Source organism: Sus scrofa, chromosome 8 (genome assembly GCF_000003025.6).
Source record: "Sus scrofa isolate TJ Tabasco breed Duroc chromosome 8, Sscrofa11.1, whole genome shotgun sequence".
Taxonomy (NCBI): Eukaryota; Metazoa; Chordata; class Mammalia; order Artiodactyla; family Suidae; genus Sus; species Sus scrofa.
The window spans coordinates 415689-443688 of NC_010450.4; the positions used below are offsets into that span (position 1 = coordinate 415689).

At 51.0% G+C, this 28000-nt stretch overlaps 1 protein-coding gene across 1 annotated transcript; it reads right to left on the minus strand.

The window, feature by feature from the left end:
• On the minus strand, positions 397 to 26216 carry LOC110262034 (transmembrane emp24 domain-containing protein 11). Its single transcript, XM_021100862.1, has 5 exons — positions 25386 to 26216; positions 14791 to 14891; positions 2191 to 2316; positions 1347 to 1493; positions 397 to 616 (listed from the first exon to the last, which is right to left on the minus strand). Exons 1-5 carry the CDS (start codon positions 25507 to 25509, stop codon positions 467 to 469), a joined length of 648 nt encoding a protein of 215 aa, XP_020956521.1. The 5' UTR covers positions 25510 to 26216; the 3' UTR covers positions 397 to 466.

Sequence of the window (28000 nt, forward strand, 5' to 3'; positions counted from 1 at the left end):
TCCCGTCATGGCGCAGTGGTTAACGAATCCGACTGGGAACCATGAGGTTGCGGGTTCGATCCCTGGCCTCACTCAGTGGGTTAAGGATCCCGCATTGCTGTGACCTGTGGTGTAGGTTGCAGACACGGCTCGGATCCCGCGTTGCTGTGGCTCTGGCGTAGGTCCGTGGCTACAGCTCCGATTCGCCCCCCCTGGGAACCTCCATATGCCACGGGAGTGGCCCAAGAAATAACAAAAAGACAAAAAAAAAAAAAAAAAGAAGGATTGGATCGTGTGCTTATTCTGTCACACTCAGAAGCTCCGTTGTTGACGTGCCATTGTCTCCGTTAGGGCAGTGCTCTACTGTTCATTCCAACCTCTGATGTATTTGAAATCATAAAAATAATGCACATTCATGGATATATTTTGATTTATTAACTCAGACATTATGCAATGTAGGAGGCAGTTATTTGCCTTTATTAACATTTTAAACAAGTTTCTTAGCTATAAAGAAGTCTCTAAGGTACTTCATTTGGAAAATTCCAACGGAGATAAGGACCAGCGTTTGCGCAGAAGCCCACCATAAGACATTGCTGTTTGTGTCTTCACTGGTCACTCGAAATTTTTCTTCGCGGTCCTACGCAGGAGAGAAATAGGCAGGTTTAGTTTCTTAGGCAACTTCATGCACAAATTTGAGGGTAAGGTGTCGTGTGCATTCAGGGTACTTAACGCTGCCCAGGTGGTGATCTATCTTGTGCCCAAGGGCGGTGTCTGACTTTCTAAGCCAAGGTGTCTTGTTAGCCAAAGACAAGGGAGTAAGAGTCAAGCCTAGAAAACATGTTTTTGTTTTTGGTGTAAAATATCTGATATTTGATCTGTTTGTATGTTTCACTTGTCCATCACATTGCCTGAGAGTGGTAGGTTTCCTTCATTCAGGTTCTTACTTTGCTTTCTGCTGGGCACCGTGCTCATTTTATTTTCCAGACGAGGAAACGGCAGCTCAGAGACAGCAGAGGTTTGTGAGCAAGGGGGCAGATGTGAGTCCACTGAGCCCGGTGACCGGGAAAGACACGTCACAGGAACAACATTGCGATGTAGGAAGGGGGCGCGCCGAGACGCCTCAGCCGTGCGGGGGAGTGTGTGGCAGCTCTTATGTATTCATTCTGTGAGCTCACACCTCTAGAGGGGCTCACGGTCCCGTGGACGGGAAAAGACCGCCCTCCCCCACCCCCTGTGTGTCTCTGCAGCTCTAGCTCAGAGAAAGCCCGGGAAACAGGCAGTTTATTCTTTCCTTGTTTCGGGGGCTTTGTTTGGAGAATGACGTTCCTGGCAGGAAGAGGTGGAATAAGCTGAATAGGCAAACCGACCCTTTGATAGTTTTGTTCTTTGACTATTTGCTCAATTTGCTCGATTAGATGTTCAAGCTTGAAGCTAACTTCATTAACTTTGTCCTTTGCTTGAGCAATGGCTGCATCAAGGTCATGTTCTCCAACGCGAATGTCTAAGTGGATCCGCTGTGTGAACAGGAGAAAGGAAGGGACAGGCTCTGAGCTGGTGCGCTCTCGTTCCGCGCGTCTCCCCTCTTCATGCCCCCATTCCTTCCTGTCTCCGCGCCCCCTTTCTGAGCAATCCTGCTCGATCCTCGGTCTCGCTGTCCCCTCTCCACCACCCTACGTGCTCTTGTGCATAGGAGGCTTCCTTTGTGTACTAAGGCACGAAGGGGTACCTGCTGACCTGAAAGAGGGCTGGGACCTTCCTGAACTTACTGTCAGGCAGGGGCCTTTGGCCCTGAGCGAACTGGGTTACTTTCAAGAAAGTGTTTTTCACATAAAACTAAATTTCTGATGCTAAAGCCTCTTCATGTCTTCCCAGCACATTTCGAAAACGGCCAGTCACCGCCTACCGCATAAGGGTTTTATTTATTGGAATTCCATTATTAATTCACCCTTCAGCCTTCAATTGTTTTCAAGCCTGAATAATCACAGCTCTCTTAACCTTCCCTCCCAGTTCTCATTTTCCAGGCCCTTTAATCAACGCCGTGGCTCTCCTTTGAACCCCTTCCAAGCTCTCCGGCTCCCTCTCTGGTTGCTATGCTGCGACCCGGGGTTGGGACTTTAATGCAGTCTGGGCGTAATGGTTCCGCGTGTCATTGTCATGCCTGAATAGCGCTGACACTGTTCATCAGCAAGGACACAGGAGGCATATACTTACCAGCTTACTCCCTCCAAATGACACAAGCCTTGTCGAATTAGATTCTAAGCAAATGATGTGTTCGCCAGGTGAGTGTGAAGTGAAATAGAATGTTCCTTGGGGGCCATATAACTTTGATAATAATACCTAGGATTAAGGATTTCCATAGTTAAATTTATTATTCTCTACTTTCCATCCAAAAAAAAATTAAATTCTCCTATGTAATCTGGTAAAATTGTGCAATTCTTAAAGAAGAAGTCAAATGGCCGATAACGTGAAAAATATTCAGCCTTGTTGGTAATCAGAAGATTACAAACCACAGTGAGATGTTCCTTGTCAGTTATCAGATTGGCAAGGACTTAAAAATACCCAGGAGTAGTACTGAGAAATACTGGCTCTAAACACTGTTTTGGAGGAGTTCCCATTGTAGCTCAGTGGTAATGAACCCACCTAGTGTCTGTGAGGATGCGGGTTCAATCCCTGGCTCAGTGGGTTAACGATCTGGCATTGCTGTGGCTGTGATGTAGGCTGGAAGCTACAGCTCTGATTCTCGACTCCTGGCCTGGAAACTTCCATATGCTGTGGGTGCAGCCCTACAAGGACCAAAAAAAAAAAAAAAAGAGAGAGAGAGAGAGAGTATAATCATTGATCCAGCAGTGCTACCTATAGAAACTTATCCTATGGAAGTGCACAAGTAGACAGAATGACGTGTAAAAGGCTATTCAGTGTGATGAAAACTAACAGCTTCCAGTAGGGGGTTGATTACATTTAGGGAAGCCGTGTGACGAAAGGCCGGGTAGCGTAAAAGAGAACATTGCGCCCGTATCTGTACGAAAGATGTCTATGATATCCAGAGGTGGAGTGGTCTGTAGAGGATCCAATTTCTGTAAAAGAAAATGTCATTTGTAAAAGTACCCATGCTTCGAAGAAGATTCTGAAGAATACATACTAAGCTGCTGGGCAGTCACATTTGTTGGGGAACTTTGATTTTCTGCTTAGTATATTTTTATCATGTTTGGCATTTTAAAAACAGGTGTGGGACTTCCATTCTGGCATATGGGGAGCTTGGACATTGTCATCCAGTCTTACGTAAAAAGCTGCATGAAAAGAAAATCAATTCTTAGGTCTGTCAGGGAACTGAGGTCGCAGGGCAGACTGCTGCCCCCAGAACTGGAGAGGCAAATACCAAGGATGACAACCCACCAGAGCAGAGACCTTGGTGGGAAACCGGCACTGGGCGCCTTCTCCCAGCACAACACGGCCAACTTTCCACCACAACAGAAAAACAACAAGGCAGACTAAAAGGCAGAAAACACAGTTTGAGGAGACAGAACAAGCTCGGTCAAAACGAGACCGGGATTCAGGTATGGCAGGGATACTGGAATGATCATATCCAGAGCTTAGAAAAACGACGATTAATATTCTGTGGGCCCTTGCGGAAAAAGTAGACAACGTGCAAGAACAAAAGGGTAGCATGAGCACAACGATTAAAATCCTATGAAAGAATAAAACAAGGAGTGCTAGAGCTCAAAAACGCTGGGGTGGAAATGAAGAATGCCTTTCACAGGCTCCTGTGTACACTGGGCAGAGCTGAGGAAAGAATCTCTGAGCTCGAGCATATGTCAACAGAAACTTTCAAAACTACAAAGCAAAAAAAGACTGGGAGAAAAAAGGAACATTATACGAGGACTACGGGACAACTATCAAAGGTGTAACATACACATAATGGGAATACCAGACAGAGAAGAAAGAGAGAGTAACAGAAGAAGTATTTAAAGCAATAATGACAAAGAATTTCAAATTAGTGTCCGACACCAAGCCACAGAACTGGGAAGCTCGGAGAACACCAAGCAGGACAAATGCCAATAAAACTACACTTAGGCATATCATATCAAAACTGAAGATATCAAAGATAAAGAGAAAATCTTGAATGAAGCCAGAGGGGGAAAAACACCTGTTTTTATAGCAGAGCAAAGATTAGGATTACACACAACTTCTCCTTGGAAACCACGCAAGCCAGAAGAGAGCAGCGTGAAACATTTAAGGTGTTGAGAGAAAAACCCACCAACCTAGAATGCTTTATCCCCCAAGTTCTTCAAAAGTGAAAGAGAAATAAAGGTTTTCTCAAACCGACGTTGAAGGAACTTGTCACTGATATTCCTGCCTTTCGAGGAATGTTAAAGGGTCTTCCCAGGAATTCCCTGGTGGTGCAGTGGGCTAAGGATCAGCATTGTCACTGCAGAGCTTGGGTCACTGCTGTGGCGCAGGTTCCAGCCCTGGCCGGAGAACTTCCGCATGCTGTAGACGCAGCCGAAAACCAAAAATCCTCTTAAAAATGAAACCCTTAAGAGGGTCGAGGTACAAGTTCTTCAGTGAGCAGGGTAATGATATTGGTGAGAAACTCAGGTCTACGTGAAGATTGGAAAAGCATAGAGAAGAATAAGTGAAAGTAAAATGAAAACTTTTATTTTCCTTTTTGAAGACTGAGTTAATAGATGCATATTCAAAATAATCGCAGCAGTGTATCTGATGATTAGAGCTGACATGGAAATGAAAACTGTAACAGCAAAGATGCAAGGGAGGGGAGACAGGAACTGGGCCTCCTCGGTTACTGTAAGGTGCTGGTGCCACCCGTGGAGGGATAGGGCGTTATTCAAAAACGGACTTGGATTAGCTGTGTCCACTGCAAACTCTAGGGCAGTCACCGGAGAAAAGTTAAGAGACGTCTAATTGATGGCTAGGCAAAGAGATCAGATGGAATCACATAAATAATTAAAAGCACGAAAGACTGAAAAAGAGTGGAAAACAAAAGTGGGAACAAATAACGAGAGCGACGACAGGACAAGGGTTTCGATGGATCTTTAACCCAACTATAGCTGCGGTCACCTTGAGCCAAGGGGTCGAAATGGGCCAATTAAAACAGCTGGTCAAAGCAGGTCAAAAAAATGAATAAATAAACCAACTCTGTATTGTCTCCAAGACCCCTCCTTTAAGTGACGCCTGTAGGTTAAAGACACACACGGATTAAGAGTTAAGCGATGGGCGTTCCCGTTGTGGCTTCGTGGCGGGTTCGCTCCCTGGCCTTGTTCAGTGGGTTAGGATCCGGCGCTGCCTCGAGCTGTGGTGTAGGTTGCAGACACAGCTTGGAGCTGCCATTGCCGTGGCTGTGGCATAAACTGGCAGCTGCAGCTGCGATTCGACCCCTAGCCTGGGAACTTCCATATGCGGCAGGTGTGACCCTAAAAAGAAAAAGAAAGTGGAGGGGTGGAGAAAGACGTGTATGTTAACTTTAACCTTAATCAAAAGCAAGCTGGAGTAATATTAACTTCAGACAGAGGGGCTTCAAAACAGGGAAAATCATGAGGATGATCAGCTAATGGAGCATTAAGCAGCGCTAAAGGGGTCACTTCTCCAGGAAGACACACCTTCGTGGGCATGCACCTCACAGCAGAGTGTCAAAATACGTGAAGCAAAAACGGATGGAACTGCAAGGATAGACAGAAGGATTCAGCTGGAGACTTTGCCACCCCTCTGTCAGAAGGCGGCGGATCAGTAAGGACGTAGCTGAACTCGATGGCACCATCAACCAGCCGGCTGTGTGTGACATCTATGGACTCGTTCATCCAGCCAAACAGAATACACGTTGTTTTCAGGATTTCACGGGACACGCACCAAGAGAAAGCCCACAGTCTGGGCCACAAAACACACCCTAGCACGTTTAAGATGCGGGAAATCACATGCAGTGTATGCTCTTAGGCAGCAGTGGAATGACAGTGGACATCCAGAAGACAGCTGGAAAGTCCCCAAATACTTAAGGTTACACAGCACACTTCTAAATAACCCAAGAGTCAGGGGAGAAATCTCAAGAGAAATAAAAAATATTTTGCACTAGAAGAGGGTCTGGGAAGATGATGGATTAGGAAGTGCAGGAATCTGTCTCCTAGACATAGTGACGCTGTTACCATCGACTGATGAAGCTCTTTGGGGAACTGAATGTATTGAAGCCTCGCAACTTCCAGGGGGAAGACTTGGATGGTAAGTCGTGGTTAATTTTGGTCAGTTTCCGCGCTAAGAACTTTAGTGCCCACCGCCCCCCCCCAACCCCAAGCCGGCCACACGGCAGGCACTATGTGCGTGTTCCTGGAGCAGCCCGCACACAGCTTGCAGAAGCCAGGGTGGGCAAAAACGACCCTGTCCTCCACGTGTCAGGGGCTTCGGATGTCATCAGGGGGAAGCAACTCTCGGTTAAGATTGCCAGCAGATTTCGCATCAGAAGCTGGAGACAGAGGCAGTGCGCAGATACATTCAAAGTGCTTAAAAAGCAAAAACTGGAACAAGGCAACGCACACATGAGAAGATGCTCGGCTTCACTGCTCGTTAGGGGATGCTGAGCAAACCGCAGCGAGACGCTACCTCAGCCCGTCCGCAGGGCTCCTGGGGGAAAATAGCCCCGGCAGGACGTGGAGAAGCTGCAACCCTCGCGCAGCGAGGATGCGGGTGCGAGATGGTGCGGCTGCCGTGGGAAGCGGTGTGGTTCCTCCCTAACCAGGTGGAGAGCGAATCACCACGAGACCTAGACGTCCCACCTCTGTGTACACCCGAGAGAACCTGACGCAGGGTCTCAGAGATATTCGCACACCCATGTTCACAACAGCTGAAATGCAGAAGCCGCCCAAGGAATGGGACAGGTACACGTGGCAGAATATTATTTATCATTGAAAGGAAAGGAATTCTGACACAGCTACAGCATGGATGAAACCCGAGGACATTACGCTAAGTGAAATAAGCCAGTCACAAAAAGACAAGCATTGTATGATTCAACTTACATCATATCCTTAGAAGAGTTGAAATCACAGGGAGTTTCAGTTTTTAAGATTTAAAGAGTTATGAGGACGATGATTCTAGAAGATTATGAATGGATCTAAACCGTCTGGGCTGTGCACGTAGATGATGGTATGTGTATTTTACCACCACTTAAAGGTCTCAAAAAAAATGTTTTGAACTGAATTAAGATGAAAATATCACGTCATAAAAATTGGGGGGCACGATGAAAGAAACATTTAGAGGGAATTTTATCTATTTATGTTTTTGCTTTTTAGGGCCATACCCGCAGCATGTGGAGGTTCCCAGGCTAGGGGCTGAATCAGAGCTGTAGCCGCCAGCCCACGCCACAGCCACAGTAACTCAGGATCCGAGCCGCGTCTATGACCCAGACCACGGCTCATGGCAACACCGGATCCTTAACCCACTGAGCGAGGCCAGGGATTGAACCCACAACCTTATGGTTCCTAGTTGGATTCGTTCCTGCTGTGCCCTGATGGGAAGTCCTCGAGGGAAATTTATAATAAATGCATATATTAAAAAGGAAGAAAGATCTAAGATTAATCTTGTAAGCTTCCACCTTAGGAAGTTAGCAAAAGAAGAGAAAAATTAAATCCAAAATAAGCATAAGAGAAATAAGAGAGTTCCTGTCGTGGCTCAGTGGGTAAAGAGCCAACTAGTATCCATGAGGATGAGGCTCAATCCCTGGCCTCGCTCAGTGGGTTAAGGATCTGGCACTGATGTGACTGTGGTGTGGCTCGCAGACACGGCTCAGATCTGGCGTTGCTGTGGCTGTGGCGTCTGCAGCTCTAATTCGACCCCCAGCCCAGGAACTTCCATGTGTCATGGGTGTGGTCCTAAAATGCAAAAAAAAAAATTTAAAAATAAAAAAATTTTAAAAAGAAAAGAAAGAAAAAAGAAAAATAAGGTCTGTGCTAATAAAAACTACAGCAGAGGAGCTCCCGTCGTGGCGCAGTGGTTAACGACTCCGACTGGGAACCCTGAGGCCAGGTTCGATTCCTGGCCTCACTCAGTAGGTTAAGGATCCAGTGTTGCCGTGAGCTGTGGTGTAGGTTGCAGATGTGGCTTGGATCTGGCGTTGCCGTGAGCTGTGGTGGAGGCCGGCAGCTATAGCTCCGATTCGACCCCTAGCCTGGGAACCTCCATGTGCCATGGGTGTGGCCCTAGAAAGACAAAAAGACAAAAAAAAAAAAAAGGAAAGAAAGTAAGCTCTCAGGGATTTCCCTCCTGTCTGCCTGGCTTAAGATTCTCTCTGTCTCTGCTGAGGCTGAGGAACGAGCTGCGTTGGGAGAGCGAACGCTGGCGAGACAACGTCTCAGTGTCGCAGGAGGCACCCAAATAAAGTTAGAATTAAAAATATTGGAAAAAAAAAACTAAAGCAGAAATCAATGAAAACCAAGCAAACAAAATCTGGTTCTTTGGAGAGATCTACCGGGAAACCTCTGGTTAGGCCAACTGAGGAGAAAGAAGACGCAAGTGGGCCCCATCGGCAGTGAAGCAGGAGGGCCACCGCTGGTCTCGGACATCGGCCGGCGGCAGGGGAGCGCGGTGAACAGGTCCAAGCCAAAGCTGGTGTCTGCGTGAAACAGACCGACTCCGTACAAGACACAAGGAGAGGCCTCTCTCTGGTAAAGAAATGCAGTAAGTGATAGCCTTCCAAGCAGAGAGCTCCAGGCCGACAGCGTCACTGGTGCGCCCACCAAAGGAGGAAGTAAGACCCGTTCTCAGCCTCCTCCAGAAGACGGGCGGAGAGGACAGCGCGTAGACTGGTCTTTGGGGCCAGCATTAGCCCAATGCCAACACCAGGGACAGATGGAGAAAAGAAAATTATGGACCATTCTCTCTCGTGGACAAACATCCTCAACAAGATATCAGCAAAGCGAATCCAACGGTGATATCAAGATGTATAGGTAAGGTAATCTATACGTAAACATAAAATACATGTACATGATAAAGTGTATTAAAAGAATTATACACCATGACCGAATTGGTTTATTCCAGACCCGCAAGGCTAGGTCAACACTTTAGAATCAGTTAGTACAATTCATCACATCAACAGATTAAAGAACCTCACGGTCATACCAGCAGACGCAGAAAAGGCACCGGACAAAATCCAACATCCATGCATGTGGTAAAAATCTCAGCAAACTAAGAGCAGGGGGACCATGGCAACTTGGTTAAAAAAATCTACAAGGAGTTCCCGTCATGGCGCAGCAGAAACAAATCCGACTAGGAGCCATGAGGTTTGGGGTTCGATCCCTGGCCTCACTCAGTGGGTTAAGGATCCGGCATGGCTGTGGCTGTGGTGGAGGCCGGTGGCTGCAGCTCTGATTAGACCCCTAGCTGGGAACCTCCATATGCCGTGGGTGCGGCCCTTAAAAAAAAGACAAAAGACGAAAAAAAAAAAAAAAAAAACTTCAAAAACCTAACAGCTACCATACTTAATAGTGAAAACTTAGAGGCGTCCCGCTGAGATCGGAAGGCCAGAGTTTCCGTGCTCGCTCTTCCTTTTCAGCACCCTGCTGGAGGCCTCAGCTGTGCGGTGAGAGAAGAAGCGGAAAGGAAAGGTGTGCAGGTTGGGAAGGAAGAAATCAGGCCGTGTCTCTTCACGGCCGGCCGGTTGTCTATGTAGAAAATGCAAAATAATTAACAAAACTTTCTGGAGCTGACAGATGATTATAGCAAGGTTGCAGGGTGTAGGTTAATACGCTGAAGTTGATTTCTCTGTTATCGGCAATGAGCAAGTGGAATCAGACGTCAAAAACAGTACCATTGGGAGTTCCCGTTGTCGCTCCGCAGGTTAAGAACCCCGCATAGTCTCTGTGAGGACTTGGGGTCGATCCCCGGCCTCACTCCGTGGGTTAAGGATCTGGCGTTGCCATGAGCTGTGGTGTAGGTCGCAGACGCGGCTCGGATCCTGCCCTGCTGTGGCTGTGGTGGAGGCCTGCAGCTGCATCTCTGATTCAACCCCTGCCCTGGGAACTCCCATGTGCTGCAGGCGTGGCCGTGAAAAGAAAAAAAAACAAAACACCGTTTACGTTTGCCTCCCCCTCAATGAAACCGGCATAAGTCAAACAAAATGGGGGATAGAGGGGGTGGACTGGGGGTTCGGGGTGCACGCCGACATGCATGGAAAGATGGTCCAACAGGGACCTGCTGTTATCTACCCGATATTGTGCGAAAACCTATGTAGGAAAAGAAGCCGAAAGAGACCGGATGTGTGTACGTGTACAGCAGACGTTACCATGGCCTTGTAAATCAGCTACACTTCAATAAAACTAAAAAACTCAAAACGTCAAATAAAACACGCTTAAGATTTACACAAGGAAAACTGAAAAACTGATGAAAAAATCAAAGACGATAAAACACATGGAGAGATACTCTGTGTTCATAGACAGACTCCGAGTTGTGAAATGTTAGTCCTTCCCGGCTCCGTCTACAGATTCAACACATCCAGTGACCTCGTGAATATCTGCGGACTGGTTTTGTGAATATCTACACACTGTTTATATGGAGAAGCGAACGATCCAGAAGAGCCAACACGATATTGAAAGATAATAAAGTTACTGTACTGATACTCCTGACTTTGAAATTTGCCGTAAAAGCTACGGTAACCAGGATAGTGTGACACTGGTGAAAGAACAGACAAATAGATCATTGAATCAGGATAGAGGGCCCCCCAAAAGTCAACGGATCATTGACAAAATAGCGAAGGCAATGCAAGGACGCAAGGAGGCTGGGTAGCGGCACATCCATGTGCAGGGGGTGAAGGCAGACACGGAACACACAGCTTTACAGAAGCTGACTTAGAATGGAGCGTAGCCCTAGTGTAAAGTGCCAAACTGTGACACTCGCAGGAGGTAACACAGGAGACAGCGTAGATGACCGTGGGTTTGGTTATGAGTATCCAGATAAAGACCAAAGGTGTGACCCTTGAAAGAAAGAATCGAGAAGCTGGACTTCATTAAAATTAAAATTTCACTAAACATTTAACTACAATGTTGAACATTAAACATTTAACCTCATTAAAAGTAAAAACTGCAGAAGAGAGAGCTGGCTCTCTGTGAAGAGAAAGAAAAGACAGACACTGGGAGAAACTATTTGTAGAAGACACAGCTGACAAAGGACTGTAATCCAAAGCACACAAAGCTCTGAGAACCACAAGAAAAGGACTAAATTGATGGGAAAATGGGCAAAAGATCTGAACAGACGCCTCTCAAACAAGACATACAGATGGCAAAAAGCACATGAAAAGATGCTCCCTATCCTGTGTCGTTAGGGAATTGCAGATTAAAAGCAGCAGTGCCTGCGTCGACGGGGAAGGCAAAAATGCAAAACACCAGCAATGCTGGGTGCCGGCGAGGATGTGGAACCAGTGTGTGCTCCTCCGTGGCTGGTGGGAGCGCAGAACGGGACGGCCCCAAACCTGCTTGCATCACGCAGCCCTCCCCTCGCGGCGTTTATTCACCCCAATGAGCTGGAAAGTCACGTCCACCTGAACACCTGCAGACAAATGTCTACAGCAGTTTTATCTATAATAGCCAACATTTGGAAGCAACCAAAATATCCTGTGACTGGACCCGTAAACCGTGGCACACATCCTGACAAGGGAATATGGTTCAGGGCTGAAGAGACACTCGCAATCAAGCCGTGAGAAGACCTGGAACTGAAATGCATACACTGAGGGGGTGGCGCCCATCTGAAAAGGCCACTGTACTGTGAGACTCCCACTGCATGATGCCCTGGAAGAGGCAAAGCCTGGGGACAGCCACAGGATCAGCGGTTGCCAAAGGCTTGGGAGGGGCGGAGAGATGGACAGGCTCCAGAGGATTCTCATGGCCGTGGAACGGCGCTGTGTTGCTCCTGTAAGGGTGGAAACGTGTCATTACGCCTTTGTCACATCCATAAGGTGTCCGACCCTGAGAGTGAACAGGGCCGTCTGCTGCCGCTGGGAGAGGCTGTGTTCCGGTCGGGCAGAGGGCATGCGGGAGCTCTGCCCTGGGAGCAGAATTTTGCTGTGAACCTAAAACTGCTCTAACATAGAGTATATTGAATCATTTCAAAGAGCAGGCTTATATTACACATAGAAAAGTGCAACGAAAATTCTTTTTTAAAAGCCTTTCAATTTTGATTTGGAGAAAGTTAACGTGTTGCCGCGTACTTAATTTCACGTAACAGCCTGTGGCGAGGGAAACTTGGTTAAATAAAACTGCATCCGAGAATCGGATTTTGCAATTTCCAACTTTTATGACTAACAGTACTCTTCACTGAAAATCGTCAGGGGCGACTCGTTATGTGTTAAATTCAGTTTCCAAGCCTTAGTGTCATGTCAGGGTTCTATACAGTCTGCTTCCAGCGAATACTGAAGTCAGCAAAGATGTTTATTCTTTTCTTTGGCCACATCCACAGCATGTGGAAGTTCCTGGGCCAGGGATCCAACCTGCGCTGCAGGTGTGACCTGTGCCACAGCTGTGGCAACGCCACATCCTTAACCCGCTGCTCCACATGGGGACTCCAGCAAACATGCTGTGTGTGTGTGTGTGTTTAGAGCCGCACCCCTGGTACATGGACGTTCCCAGGCTAGGGGTCAAATCAGAGCCGCAGCTGCTGGCCTACACCACAGCCACAGCCACGCCAGATCTGAACCATATCTGCGACCTACACCACAGCTCATGGGAACCCTGGGTCCTTAATCCACTGAGCTAGTCCAGGCATCAAACCCAAGTCCTCATGGAAGCTAGTTGGGTTCATTACTGCTGAGCCATGATGGGAACTCCCAGCAGACATGTTTCGGATGCCTGTTAGCTTGGTGTGTTGGAAAAAGACATGCTTGCGTTTAAACTTCAGGGCTTCCTTCCACTTGCTGCTGCTGAGGTCTGGTAGGAGCCATTTTATCTCTCGGGAGCAGTTTTCTCTTCCACAAAATGAAACAGGATGTTGGGTGCAGAATAATGGAACATGGAATACAAAATGCATCGTTTGAATGGTACCTGCGTATTGTTCTTGCCTGCCCTGCTAACCCAGCAACCGTGTCAATCGCATGCCATAGAGGTGGACACGTATTCAAGGTGGCACCTGTGCCCGGGAACGCTCGCCCCGGCAGGAACAGTCAGAGTCCTGTGAGGATGCTGCTGAAGATCTTAGAAGGGACCCGTAGTTTGTAAGAAATGCTGAAACCAGAGCTGTGTCACCTTACTTCCGGTGGAGAGAGCTTTCCTGAGAGTCAGGCCTTTGGGATGAGAATCTTCCCTCTCTCCTTGGTCTGCGGCAAACATTCGTGGGATGTTTGCAGAGTGAATGAAAATATTTCCCTTCCCATCTAGAAGAAGGGGGTGTTATTTCAGGTAAATGTGTGGTTTTTTTTTTGTTTTTTTTTTAAAGAATGAAACGGGAGTTCCCGTCGTGGCGCAGTGGTTAACGAATCCGACTAAGAACCATGAGGTTGCGGGTTCGATCCCTGCCCTTGCTCAGTGGGTTAACGATCTGGCGTTGCCGTGAGCTGTGGAGTAGGTTGCAGACGCGGCTTGGATCCCGCGTTGCTGTGGCTCTGACGTAGGCCGGTGGCTACAGCTCCGATTGGACCCCTAGCCTGGGAACCTCCATATGCTGAGGGAGCGGCCCAAGAGATAGCAAAACAGACAAAAAAAAAAAAAAAAAAAGAATGAAACGATTATGTCTTTAAAAACGGGTGATCGGGTTTTTCTGCAGCCGTGTTTAGTCCAAGTAAATTTGGGTTCTGGATTTAATAAGCCACGGAGACATCTCCAGATTGGTCGTGAAAGACTCTGAGAAGGGACAGCACAGAACTGTGTATTGGTTTAACCTGGCAGGAAGCGTAGGGTGGGGGTGTCGGGAGCGGGAGGGAGCTGTAATGACAGGTGCCTGAGTGGAATTGCCTTCACGGAGACGCCAAGGGCACCGAGAGGAAGCTACCATCGCAGGCAAGAATCAGGCGTCCCGCAGTCCGGCTGGAACAGACTCTCCCAGGCTCCACACAGGCGGGGGTGTCACAGTGTCTCGCTTGAGCTCACCTGGGACTTGGGCAGCCCATCGACGTGGGTGCCCTCTCCTTGCCAGCTAGAGAGACGCCTCTTCTTTGCCACGAGGCTTTGCTTCACCGGCCTCCCGCTGCCCCGCGAGCACATCCTCAGGACCGGTCCGGAGGAAAGTTCCGGCAATTGAATCGGAGGCGCGACCGGCTTGGTGAGCGCGAGGCCTTTGCGCAGCTGAGAAAACGCGCGATCAGAGCAGCCCGGTAGCCCGTCAAGATGCGGGTTGTAGATGACCAGCTTCACTGAAATTGCCTCCTGCCGAGATCCGCGCCTTTGCTTAAGTCCGCGGGAAGAGCCTTGGGAGGCCGCCGCAGCCACAGCCGCGTTGCTACAGCAACCGCCCGGGATGGAGGCGAGCGGCGGCCTATCAACGCTCGCGTTTGGGCGAGGATGCGGCCGCTGCGCAACCGGAGCGGTGCGTTGGCCTCGCGGGCCCCTCTGCCCAGCAAGACCGGCAGAACGCCAGGACCACGGATGCAAGGCCTGTCCCTGGAGCGCTCTAAATGTTTATGTTAAGGGGTCTGCCCCTCAGGCGGGCAGTGGGCTCCTGGAAGGCAGGGGCTCCCTACGTCCTGCACAGTGTGGTTGGTCCGGGCCGCACGCCTCGCAAACGAAATGCTGGGTAATGAAAGCTGACGTAGGACTTGAAAAGTCTGTGGGCCTACATGACACAGGAATTTTCCGAAAATGAAAACTTTCAGTAACGAGACATAAAGGTCTGTTTTACCTCATCGTTGTAAGTTGTAACTGTCACGAACATTCCCAAGCCAGGAGCAGATTCAAGGAAATCGTGTCTGCCTATGTCCCATTGTTGTATCTTGAAAGTCCCTGTTTCAAAAATAGGAGACACTTATTATGACATGAATGTAAGCAACAGTTATTATACATGATTGCTGATGTAGGAATTATATTTTTCAAATGATCCACATCCCAGAATGCTGTTAGTTTGAACAGCTTATGTCTTGGTGAGTCGCTCACAGAGCCGCGTAGGAAGATTCTGGAGTATGGCGTTCTGGGCCCAGTTCTCACTCCCGTTTACAAGTTACTTCAGCACTTCAAGCTCCGCATCCTGTTCAGAAAAGTAGGGATAATGCATCGCTCCTGCGTCTCGGGGTTGTGACGACTGCTGAAAATAGTAAAAATAGGGGAGTTCCCGTCGTGGCGCAGTGGTTAACGAAGCCGACTAGGAACCGTGAGGTTGCGGGTTCGATCCCCGGCCTCGCTCAGTGGGTTAAGGATCCGGCATTGCGGTGAGCTGTGGTGTATGTAGGTTGCAGACGCGGCTGGGATCCCGAGTTGCTGTGGCTGTGGTGTAGGCCAGCAGCTATGATTCCGATTAGACCCCTAGCCTGGGAACCTCCATATCCCGCAGGTGTGGCCTTAAAAAGAGAAGAAAAAAAAAAATTACGATGCCTTTTTCCCACAGAGAAACAGCTAAGTGAATACAGAATGTCACAGGGATTAAATACACTGTGAGCAGCAGGGTCAGGCTAGGCCCGCGCTCGGGGACGCGGACGTGTTAAGTAAGGGGCCGGAGGAGGCCATGTAATGTCTACACATCACAGGCATGCAAATGATATCCTGTTTGTTTCCATACCACATTCAGAGCTAATTATGTGCCAAGCGCCATTCTAGGAAATTGACACATATAATCTGAATTTTTGTAACAACAGCACTAAGTAGGTAGATACTGTTTTTTGTTTTTTTAAATTTAGGGCCCCACCTGTGGCATATGGAGGTTCCCGGGCTAGGGGTCCAATTGGAGCTACAGCTGCCGGCCTACACCACAGCCACAGCAACGTGGATCCTGAACCCACTGAGCGAGGCCAGGGATGGAACCTGTGTCCTGATGGATACTGGTCAGGACTGTTACTGCTGAGCCACAATGGGAACTTCCTAAAATAGAATATTTGAATAGGAACCGGGGTTATGCTACTCAAAATGTCCAGGATACATTACAAAATTCCCCACCACACCAAGACCAAGACAAGCTTCATTTGAATGAGAGGAGATAGTTACTAGACACCAGCGCCGTGACGGCAGAGACGGTGAAATGATCTGACAAGAATCCGAAGGCAGTCATCGCAAAAATGCATCAAGAAGTTTGAACACCCTTAAATGAAAAAGTAGGAAGTCTCAGAAAAAGAGTGGAGATATAAAAAGAAAAAAAAAAAAAAAACAGACGCATTGAACAGGAAACATATAATATTTGAAAACTAATCAAACGGGCTCACGAAAAGAATGGAGACGGCAGAGGAGACGGTGAACTTGAACCTAGATCAGGGGAGTTCCCTTGTGGTGCAGCAGGTTAAGGGTCTGGCACTGTCCCTGTAGCGGCTGGGGTGGCTGCAGGTTTGACCTCTGGCCTGGGACCTTCCACATGCCACAGGCCAAAAAAGAAAGGAAGGGGGGAGGGAAGGAGGGAAGGATCAGATCTGGTCGATGGAGAGAAAACAGATTAAAGAAGAAGAACCTCAAACGGAGCCTCATGAACCTGTGGGACAAGAACCCAAGTTCTGCGAGGCCCAGAGGAGAGGACACAGAGCCTGGGAGGGAATGAGCACTGCAAGAGATGATGGCTAAAATCTGCCACATTTGGTGTGAGAGATACATCTAGACTCAAGAAGCTAAGCGGGAGTTCCTGCCATGGACCTGACATTGTGTCTGTGAGGACGCAGGTTCGATCCCTGGCCTCGATCCGTGGGTTAAGGATCCGGCGTTGTCGTGAGCTGTGGTGTAGGTCACAGACTCGGCTCGGATCCCGCGTTGCTGGGGTTCTGGCGTAGGCCAGCGGCTACAGTTGCCATTTGAACCCTAGCCTGGGAACCTCCATATGCCACAGGTCTGGCCCTGAAAAGCAAAACACGAAACAAAACAAAAAAAGCAAAAGAAGGGAAGTGAAACTTAAATAGGCTGAACTCCCCCAAGTCCACCGCCAGATACATCCTAGTCAAATTTCTCAAAACAAAGGACCAAGAAAAAAAAAAACACTGAAAACTATGGAAAATAGCCAGAGAGAGATGCCGTGTGACTCACGGGGGAAAAACAATTCAAGTAACAGCAGAGTTTTCATCAGAAACGTGGAGGCCAGAAGGAAGGGGCACACTTTCAAGTGCTGAAAGACAAGGAATGCTCCAACGGACTTCTGTGGCCACCAAAACCCCCTTCAGAGTGAAGGCAGCTGTTCTTAGGTCAGGGAACACGAAGAGGTTTCCCCCGGAATACCTGCTGTAAAGTAACTGCTGAAGGCGTTTTTTAAAAGAAGAGGATGGCAAGGAGGAACTTGGAACCAGGAAGCAAGAGGAGCCACAGGAGGTAAACATCAGAGAGCCTCCGCAGGGTAGTTCTTCCCTTTTCAGAAACACGGCAAAGCAGGTGGCTCCGCCCGAGGAGGAGGCCGAGGCCAGGAGGGAAGACGAGCGGCGGGCGGGGTGGGGCGGCGGGACCGGCCGCAGGGTCCCGAGGCCTCTCTGTTCCTTTGGAAAAGGCGAAGGCCGGCTGCGCGCCGCTGTGTTGCGGCTGTGTCTAGGTAGTCCCTAGAACAACCCTAATAAAACCGTACAGAGAGAGACGTGAAAAATACTATAGACGACACGAAAAGGTGTCCTTCAAAGCGCTCAAGGGACCCCCAAGAGGGTACGAAACAGGCAACAGGAGCCAAAAGAAAACAAATAGGAACATAACAGACCCAAGTAATTATTACATTACATGCAAACGGCATAGACAGAGACCAGCCAAAGGCTGCCAGAATGGACTTTTTAAGTATGACTGCGGATGCAGTGCTGTAGGGAGGTTACACGTGAAAGAATCCGGATAGGTCATCCTGACGGTCAAAAGAAAGCTTGCGCGGTTCCGCGAATATCAGACAAAGCGACTTCGCCGCAAAGGAAATCCCCAAGCCTGACGAACCGATAAGGAGAAGAGCCGAGTCTCCCAATCGCATCGACTCTTTCCAAACACAGGGAGTGAAGCCACTGAAAGGGGCCGCGCACGGATCCGCCGCTGACGTTGCCGTCCGCGCCCCTCGGCGGTGGACGGGGCTCCTGCGCCTGGAGGAGCTGATCCACAGTGTCCCCCAGCAGGTCGCCCCCCGACAGCAGAACGTGTGCACGTGGAACTTTCACCGAGTTAAGCGAGGCGGCCCTAAACCTCATGGGGTATCTTTGCCGAAGCCGCCACACGTCCCCGGAGAGAAGCACCCGGCCAGGCAGGCAGCCAGCTTGTCGAGCTCGGGACCACCTGGAAAGGGCTGCTGTGGGAGATTCGTGCCCGGAACCTTGTCCAGCACCCCTGCCCACCTGTCTGGCGCTTGCCTCGGCCACCTGGACACACTCAGCATCTCCGTCTTTCACCACAGGCACCCTGCGCCCTGGCAGCTCACAGCCCTCTGCTGGCTTCTCCCTGTCCTGCTAGTGGCCATCGTCCCCACCCAGGGCCCTGCACTCGTCACTGTGTCCACACTTGCCCACGTGCGCTGTTGTCAGCACACCAGCTGCCCTCGGAGCCAGCCCATCCTCGTTCTGTAAGGTGCTGGGGTGTGAGGACGTGTTGCGTCCTCCTCCGGGACTTGGCCCTGAGTTGAGGGCAGTGTTGGCTTCACCTAGAGCGCGATGAGAATTCGTGCGGTGATGGGCGCGTCCCACAGTGTGTGTCCGTACAGGATTTTGAAGGGATGAGTGGCGGCGATTCCAGCCTCCAGCCCCAAGCTCCGCCACGGTCCCCACGGCACCCGCCACGGTCCCCACCGCACCCGAGGGTGTTATGTCCCACGACTGCCACCAGGTGGCAGAAGAGCAGCGCTACTCGCGGGCGAGTGGTCCAGGATCCTGGCAGGGGAGCCAGAACAGTCCGTGTGACAGGGACCCACACAGAGCAGGGACAGGTGACACGTGCTTCTCGTCAGGAAAATAGTGGTGTTTATCCTTCCTAGGGTGTGAATACTGAGTCGATGTGTATAATCCGCTCAGTGCAGAACTCAGTGCTGTGTAAGCACCGCATAAAGGCTTTCCCTTATTATTGGGCTTTGAATGTGGGGTGTTTTCTGTCAACTCCCATCAAATCCTGCAACCCTGGAAAGCCTGTGTAATGACACCCACGCTTCCAGATGAGGAGCCTGCGGCTGGAGGGGCCACGTGACTTATCAAACCATCCAGATGAAAAAAGACTGAGCCGGATGCAAACTTGGCAGCTTCCGTTCCCAGTTCAGGCCCTGGCCCCTCGTGACATACCACACTCTTGCTCCGCAGCCTGGGGCTGTGTGGGTCTGTGTTAACCCCAGAAGCCGTTCTTGCAGAACTCCTGGGCGGACCTCACGGCCGGGCCGCCCACCCTCCTGGGTGCTCCGCTCACGGCCCGCTGAGAGCTGCTGGCTGCTCCCGCACACGGGTGCCCGGTCTCGGGAGGCTCGTGTGTGTCTCTCCTGGTCTCCCCAGCACCCTGAGCACACCCCTGCCCAGGCGCTCTGCCCTGTGACCCCTGAGGTGGCTTTGCCTTCTGCTCTAGCCCGAGACCTTGAGGCTGGAGCTGAGGGCTGTCTGCGTTGATATTGGAAAACTAAATGCATTCCTTGTAGGAACCGCAGGAAGTAAAAATCCCCTCTAGAAGTTTCTGGTATTCAGTGCTATCCGTCTCACCTTTTCTATGCGAAGATGTCATATTCTATTAAAAAGTGAAATCGTACTGTGTGTACTCCCCCTAATCTGATTTCTCCCGCTAATTTTTGGTGACTGCCTTTCTTTTGATCTTCAGTGTTCTTCAGAGCGCGGGAGGAGGCTCCGATGCTGAGCGCAGGGCTCCGCGGACACAAACTGCTCATCCCGGGTCGGTGAATGAGGGACGCCCGCGGGAGGTGCTCAGGCCACAGCATCCGGCTGACCCCGGGGGGCGACCTGGGCCTAGAAAGCAAGCGCTTTCAAGAGTCGCCGTGCGTGCCAGGCGACCTCGTCCAGAATGCTGTGGGTTCCCCAAGGAGCCCCGTTTCCCTCGAGCCCATGAGCCTTTTTGAGGTTCTGTGCAGAAGGAGCACAGTGAGGTGACTTGTCACCGACGGGGCGATGGCACTTCATACACACACAGCATCAGGGTACAGCTCAACGAGTTGTCGCAACCGAATCACCTGGCCAAACATCCTCCATGCCCCAGACGCCCCCCTGCCGCTCGCCGTGCCCCGAGGCAGCTGCTTTGGGCTGCACTTGGCGTGGTGGGTGTTCTCTTGCCGGCACCGTCAGCCCGAGGCGGGGTTGTGCATCCTGTGCGGGGCCTCTGACTGGTTTGCACTGAGGACGGTTGCCTGCGGGCGGTGCGGGGCGGTCCCGGGCGCCATGCGGGTGCTCGAGACTCAGCCGCAGGTGACGCAGGTGACGCGTGTGCTTGCTGTCGAGCTCGGCCGTGTTTACCCAGGTCGTGGGCTTGGACCTCGGTGGGTCCCACACACCCACCTGCACGCTCGCCCGCACACCCACCCGCACGCTCAGCCACACACCCACCCGCATATGTGCTGCTTTCTGTCCCTGGTTTCGTCACATGGCAGGTGTGTGCCGGTGTCCCCGCTTAGCCTCGTGCTTTCCTGCTGTCCTTCCGCCTGAAACCCAGCTCTTTGGTCGCCTCTCTGGGGAGGCGTCTGCCGCTCTTTTGCCCGCTTTCCCCTCATGGGACCGCGTGTGGTCCTCTGGCACCTGTCTCCACCTGCACACTTGCCCTCGGGGCTCGTCCTCGTCCCTAAAGAGACCCTGCCCCCAAACCTGCATCCTTTTGATGGAGGCGTTTGTGAGGGGAGGGCCTGGGGCAGGCAAGGTGCCCTTCCCCTCGGAGGCTGGGATTCAGGTGCCCGGGGCCTCAGAGCGGGGGTGCCTCGGGGAGGCGTTCTGAGCGTGGAGGCCAGTGCCCGGTGTAGGGGGCTGGCCGGTGGGACAAACTCTGTGGGGTTTCTCATCCAACCTTTTTATTTGGCCGCACCCATGGCATGTGGAATCCCCAGGACAGGGGTCAAATCTGCATCACAGCAGGGACCCGAGCTGCTGCACTGACAATGCTGGACCCTGAACCCGCGAAGCCATGCAGGGACTCCTATTTTACCACAACCTTTAAAAGACATTAAAAATAGTTGGCTAATGGAGTTTTCTTGTGGCTCAGAGGGTTGAGGATCTGGCATCACTGCAGTGGCTCAGACGGCTGCTATGGTGCAGGTTCCATCCCTGGTCTGGAAACTGAAGTCCCACATCAAGCCACTGCATGCTGCAGCCAAAAACAACAAAGCCCAAAACAAAAACAAACCCCCCTCAATTTCCAGATTCAGTGCAATCCCCATCAATTTACCTGTGGCATTTCTCACAGAACTAGAACAAAACATTCATATGGAAACACAAAAGTCCCTGAGTAGCCAAAAAACAATCTTAAGAAAGAAAAACAGCTGGAGGAATTCGGCTCCCTGACTTCAGGCTATACTATAAAGCTACAGTCATCAAAACAGTATGGTATTGGGAGTTCCCTGGTGGCTTACCAATTAAGGACCTGGTGTTGTCACTGCTGTGGTTACTGCTGTGGCTCGGGTTCAATCCCTGGCCCAGGAACTTCCATATGCCATGAGCATGGCTAAAAATTTGTGGTCAAATATATAACAAAATTTAATATTTTAACTATCAAAGTATGCAGCTCAGTAGCCTTAAGTGTAGTCGATGGTTATGCAGCCGTCACCAGTGGTTTCTAGAACTTCCTCCCAAACAGGAACTCTGCCTGTTTATACACTGACACCCCCACCCCTGGCTCCTGCCCTTGTGCTCCACCTTCTATCTCTACGATTTGGATAACTCCAGGGACCTCAGAGTGGCCCAGTCATGGGTAACTTGTCCTTTTGCAGCTGGCTACATCACCTGGCAAAGTGTCCTCTGGGTTCGTCCCCGCTGTCGCCGGTGTCCGAATTTTGTTTTTATTCGTTTCATTCCTGTTTATGCTGGAACAATATTCCACTGTGTGCATATACCTTGTTCGTTTATCTGTTCATCTGTTGATGGGCCCTTGGCTGCTTCCTCCCCTGGCAGTTGTGATGCTGCTGCTGTGAAGGTGGGGGTATAGCGCCTGACCCCCCACTTCTGGGCGTCCACTCAGTGGGGGTGTGCTGGGCCGTGTCCCCGAGCTCCCAGGCTCAGTGTGAGGCTGGGTGCCGCCTGGAGACTCACCCTGCCTGGCTTCTCCCTCCCCACCCCCGGCACCGCCTTAATGAATCCCTTCCACTTTAATCCGGGCTCGGTGTGGGCTTTAGAGAGCACCCACCCTGCCACCCCAGGCGCGTGGTGAGCGGTGACCCCGCTCGGCCTGGCGTCCCGTCTCGCTGTCCATCTCCTTGAGGTTTGCACTCAGAAGAAAAGAAACCGGCTAAGCCCTGGACCCTTTGGCCGAGTGCAAGGGTTGTATCCAGGGACACTTTGAAAGGAAGCTACCAGGAGCAGGACTTCACAGCTTCGCCTTCTAACTTCTTTCTTTTTGGCGAACGGTCTCCCATGTGATCACTGCGCCCGGGGCCCCCTCCCGCTCCCAGTGCCTCTGCCTTTGTGAGAACACGCAGCCTTGTTTAAAACGTCTCCAGGGACCAGCAAGCAGGTGGTTGTAAAGCCTGTCGGGCGGCAGCGCCTCCCCCACCACGGCCTCGGAGCCCCTCTTTCCTCTCTGCTCTCTCCCGGAAAGACCTCTCTCGCTGTTTTCATTCAAAACAACCTGGAATTTATTCTTGAAGCACATTATTGAGGAGACCTAGGAGAAAGTGTAAAAACACCCACTCCGTCTGACTTAGACGTTTCCAGGCAAGTTTCCAGAGCAAGGATGTCTTGTCGTGTGCTGGCTGCTGCGCCCTGGGCTGGCACAAGCACAGGGGCACAGGTGTATTCGTCTCCTTTGCCACTGCCAACAGTGAGACTGGGGGCTTTTCTCTGCTTCTCAGCATCTTCCTTCCTTTCGGGGGTCGGGTTGAGCCAGAGTCGGGGCCACACCTGCTCTTCTGGTGGCTGAAGACAGACTCTGGGAGGCTGAGGGGACGGAGTTGGAGACAGGGTCCCAGAGCGTGGGAAGGAAGCTGGGTGAACACCTGTGCTGTCGGGGCCCTGCCAGGTGCTCTGGGGCAGGCGCTCCCTCCCGCTCACAGATAAGGGGACAGGGCTCAAAGCCACCAAGCTGCTGGGCAACGACGGTGACCTCAGGCACCCCTGGGTTCTGCGGCCCCTGCATGGCCTCTGCCGGGGAGGCTGGGAGCCCTGCTGCAAACCCTTTGCAGAGTCTGCTTTTAGTGCCGAAGGGCAGAAACACGCTTCTAGGCGGACCTGGTGGCTGGCTCCGAGGTCATCCCCCTTGAAGGTTCCCGCTGAGTGTGTTTTATCGGGCTCTGCTGGACTCAGAGACGCACACCCAGGCCGTCCTCGCCGCAGACGACTGGTGCCCGCGCCCGGCCTCGCTGAACCATCGCTAACCCGTGACCCCGATGGCCTCTCAGGGATACTCGGTCACAAACACACGTCAAGCCCTACCTGGTTGAGACGTGCTGCTCCGGAATATGCTGTATTTAATTTCCAGGGTACCTTACCATGAAAAAAACCAAATCTTAAACTTTTCGGAGGATCTGTGGGGACCGGAGACCGTGTCTGGTGTTCCTGGTCCAGGCAGAGCACGTGCCGGGACTTGGCTCTGGCGGTTTCGCGAACACTCCAGCGTCTCCACTGCGGCTTCCTCCCACAGCGGCCGTTCAGGCGGGGAGCCCCCGGCTCTTCTCGCCGTCGCTGGGCCCGGGCCCTCCCTCGCGGGGCGGCCTCGCCCTTCTCTGCTCCCACGCCTGCGGCACGTCCTGGGGGTTATGACTCTGCACGGAACACTCAGATGTACTGGCCGAGATAAACCGAGAGAGTTCAGCCCTGCTCACCTAAGACTGAAATGGCTGTAAAACCATGATCAGCACTTAGGGAAACTACGACTGGATTGAGCTCCTGCCTCTTTTTCCCCCTTTTTTGCCATAAAATCAGAGAGGTCGATGTTGTTTCTGACTTTAGTGTTAAATATCGCACTGATTTTCCGTACGGTCTGAATCCACAGACACCTGTTTCCTTCTTGGAGGGGCCGTCAAGCCTGGTAGGAAGCCTGCAGAAATCACCACGACCCTGGCCGGTTTTCGGGGCATCTTGCTTAGAAAGTGGCTCAGACCTGCCCACGCGCGCCTCCCGCCATGGTCCCCACCCCACCCCCGCCGTGGGCCACCGTGGGGCTCGGGGAGGCTGAGGTTCGGAAGAACGGGCTCGCGCGGTTTTGTCTCGGGTTACGGACAGGCTGGGGACCTCGCTTCAATCTTTTGGTTGTGTGGGCATAGACAGCGACACGAATTGGAACAGAAGGGAGCCAGTCCCCTGTCGGCAGAGTCACCCCAGAGGACTGGAGAGAAGGGCCACCGGCCCAGCTGGTTTACTGCCGAGTTGTTTCAGAACCACCGCACAGTTGATGCCAAGTGAAAGCACTGTGGACCCAGTAACATACGGCACGACGGCGGAAATAACGCCTATCTGACACCTTCAAAGAAAAACCTTTTGCGCACCCAGCCACAATCAGCAAATGATTGTCAGCGTCTGTGACCCTTTCACTGAAGAGGACCTGACAGGTGGAAAAACAAAGCAAGCTTGACTCTGCGGTGCTGTGCCTGGGTTCCTTTTTTAAAAAATAGTTTCGTGTTTCCTATCACAGTTGGTTCACAATGTTCTGTCAATTTCTGCTGCACAGCGAAGTGACCGAGTCGCGCGCACGCGCGCGCGCGTGTGTGTGTGTGTGTGTGTGTGTGTGTGTCTATATCCTTTTTCTTACATTGTCCTCGTCACCCTCCATCACCAGTGATGAGATCTAGTTCCCGGGGCTACACACCAGGATCTCACTGCTTATCCACTTGAACATCTGGTAAACGTTTTTTTTCCTCCTTTTCTTAAGGGCCGCACCCTCTGCGTACGGAAATTCCCAGGTTAGGGGTCAAATCGGAGATGCACCTGCGACCTGCACCGCAGCTCGTGGCAAGGCAGGATCCCTAACCCCCTGAGTGAGGCCAGGGATCCAGCTCACATCCTCACGGATCCTCGGCGGGTTCACCGCCCCTGGGCCACGGCGGGAACTCGGGTTTGCTGGTTCACAAATTAAACAGTTAATTCTTACGGCTATTTTCAAGTCAAATTTCCTAACCTGCGAAACGGTCTCAAGAGAAAGTCATCCAGTGTCATCCTTTCTGCTGCATAAGCTGCCCCACGCGGTTAGCGTGATACCGTAAGGCAACATCTCGGTTCAACATTCAGCGGCGCTCATGCAACCCACCTGTCACCAGCGTGTCACTGGGAATGTCTTCTATGACGCATTTCTCCTCACGGTCCCCTGCGTGGAAATAAAAAGCAGTCGAAAGTGAAAAACAAAAACTTAAAAGAAATGTTAACAGTGGCATTTCTGTTGCTTTAGCCTCTCCTGCTAGTTCTTCCTTTGAAAGGGATCAGCTGCAGGTGGTATTGCTTCCTGAGTGCACTTCACTGGATGATTTTGTAAAATGACCTCTGTGAGAAATGACAGATGGTGGCTACGCTTAGGCAGGTGACTGCAGCAAATCCAAGGAAACGAGATAAGAGACGCCTGAGCCTGGGGACCTCCCCGAGTGCGGTGACACCAGAGTTCCTCCTGATCTGTTACTTTTAAGGATTTTTTTTTAATCGCATTGGACAATAGTTGACTTACAAAGTTGTGTTAATTTCAGGCGTACGGCAAAGTAGCGCAGCTCTACACACAGACACGCCCGTCCCTTTTCAGATTCTCTCCCCACATAGGTTATCATACACTGGAGAGTAGTTTGCTGTGCTCTACCGTCGATCCATCAAAAGAAGATTGACAGGGAAGGTGCAGGCATGCGGACAATGGAATGTGCTGCTCGGCCACGACGAGAGCGAAGTCTCGCCGTTTGCAGGCACAGGGATGGACCGAGAACGGACCGTACAAGTGACGGGCTCAGACTGTCAAGGATTGTGACCTGTTCTAATGGACGGAAAGGCAGACAAGGCAGCTCTGGGGACACCCAAGCCCGAGCCGGCAGGTGCCCGCGGTGGCCACAAGCCGAGCTGCAGTGACGCAACCAAAAGGGCCACTTTCTGGTTGTTTTTGCTGCCTGGCGGGAGGCGGGGCGGGGGTGTGAGACTGCGGTGGGAAAAGGCACGGGGTGGGCGTGGGGGTGGGAGGAGGAGGTGGGCTGCTGAGATGAAAACGCTCTGGACCAGGAGGAGGGGAGAGCCTGGGTTTGAGTCCTCACGCTGAACGGCCTTCCGAGTCTCCCTTTTCTCATAAAAAAGCGCTAACGTCACTCCGTGTGGGTATTAGGTGGGCCCTGCTGTCTCGGGGGCACGTCTGTCAGGCCTAGTTGGTTTCTTGCGTCGTTTAGTCCTCTGTTTCCTGACTTGTCTTCTGTCTGGTGGGTCTGCCTAGTGCTACGCGGAGGGCTTTCGGGTCTCCAGATCTGTTGGTAAGGCTGCCTGTTTCTCCCTTCAGTTTTCTCAGGTCTTGCCTCGGGTGTTGTGGTGACCGGTCACGAGCAGTGTAACTGCTCCGAATGCTACAGAGCCGGATTGTCTCAACATTTTTATTAACGTGCAATGTCCGTAGTGTCTTGTAACTATTTTTGATTTAAAGTCTGTTTGTCTGACTGTTCTCTTTTTGCTACTGTTTGCAAGGAATGTCTTTTGCTACCCTTTCAATTTCAGTCTATTTGTGTCTTTGGATTTAAATTGAGTCTTGGAGTTCCTGTCGTGGCTCAGCGGGAAAAAATCTGACTAGTATCCGTGAGAACGCAGGTTCGATCTCTGGCCTCCCTCAGCGGGTGGAGAATCTGGCGTTGCTGTGAGCTGTGGTGTAGGTCGCAGATGAGTCCTGGATCCCGCATGGCTGTGTCTGGGGTGTAGGCCAGCAGCTGTAGCTCCGATTCGACCCCTAGCCTGGAACCTCCAGGTGCTGCAGGTGCAGCCCTAAAAAGACATGCATGCATACGCAAAGTGAGTCTCAGACAGCATGTAGTTGGATCATATGTTTTGTTTTTTGTTTTTTGTTTTTGTCTTTTTAGGGCCACATCCACAGCATATGGAGGTTCCCAGGCTAGGGGTCCAATCGGAGCTGTAGCCACCGGCCTACACCAGAGCCACAGCAACGCAGGATCCGAGCCGCGTCTGCAACCTACAACACAGCTCATGGCACCGCTGGATCCTTAACCTACTGAGCAAGGCCAGGGATCGAACCTGCAACCTCATGGTTCCTAGTCAGATTGGTTAACCACTGAGCCACAATGGGAACTCCTGGATCATATGCTTTTATCTCTTCTGCCAATCTCTGTTTCTTGATTAGAAATTTTAATCTGTTTACCTGTAAAGTAATTATGTAGGGAGGGACGTCTGTCATTTTGCTTTTTCTGTGTGCCTTATAATTTTCTGGCCTAAATTTCTTGCGTTACTGCCTTTTTTTTGGTATTTAGTTGATCTTTTGTGTGTGTGTGAAATGTTTGCTTTCCTTTCCCATTTCTCATTTTGGGTGTATTTTATAACTATTTTTATTTGTGGTTATCATGGGATTACATTTAACGTACTAAAGTTATAACACACTGATTTGAATTTATGCCAGTTTAACTTTGATACCATACAAAAACTCTGCTCCTTTCTTTTTTCTTTTTTCTTTTTTTAAAGCCTGCACCTGCCGCATGTGGAAGTTCCTGGGACAGGGGTTGAACTGGAGCTGCAGCTGCTGGCCCATGCCAGAGCCACAGCAACGTGGGATCTGAGCTGCAGCTGCGACCTACACCACAGCTTGTGGCAACACCAGATCCTTTAACCCACTGAGCTGGAGCTGGGGATCAAATCTGTGCCTCTCTCGAAACCTGAGCGAATTGCAGTGGGATTCTTAACCCACTT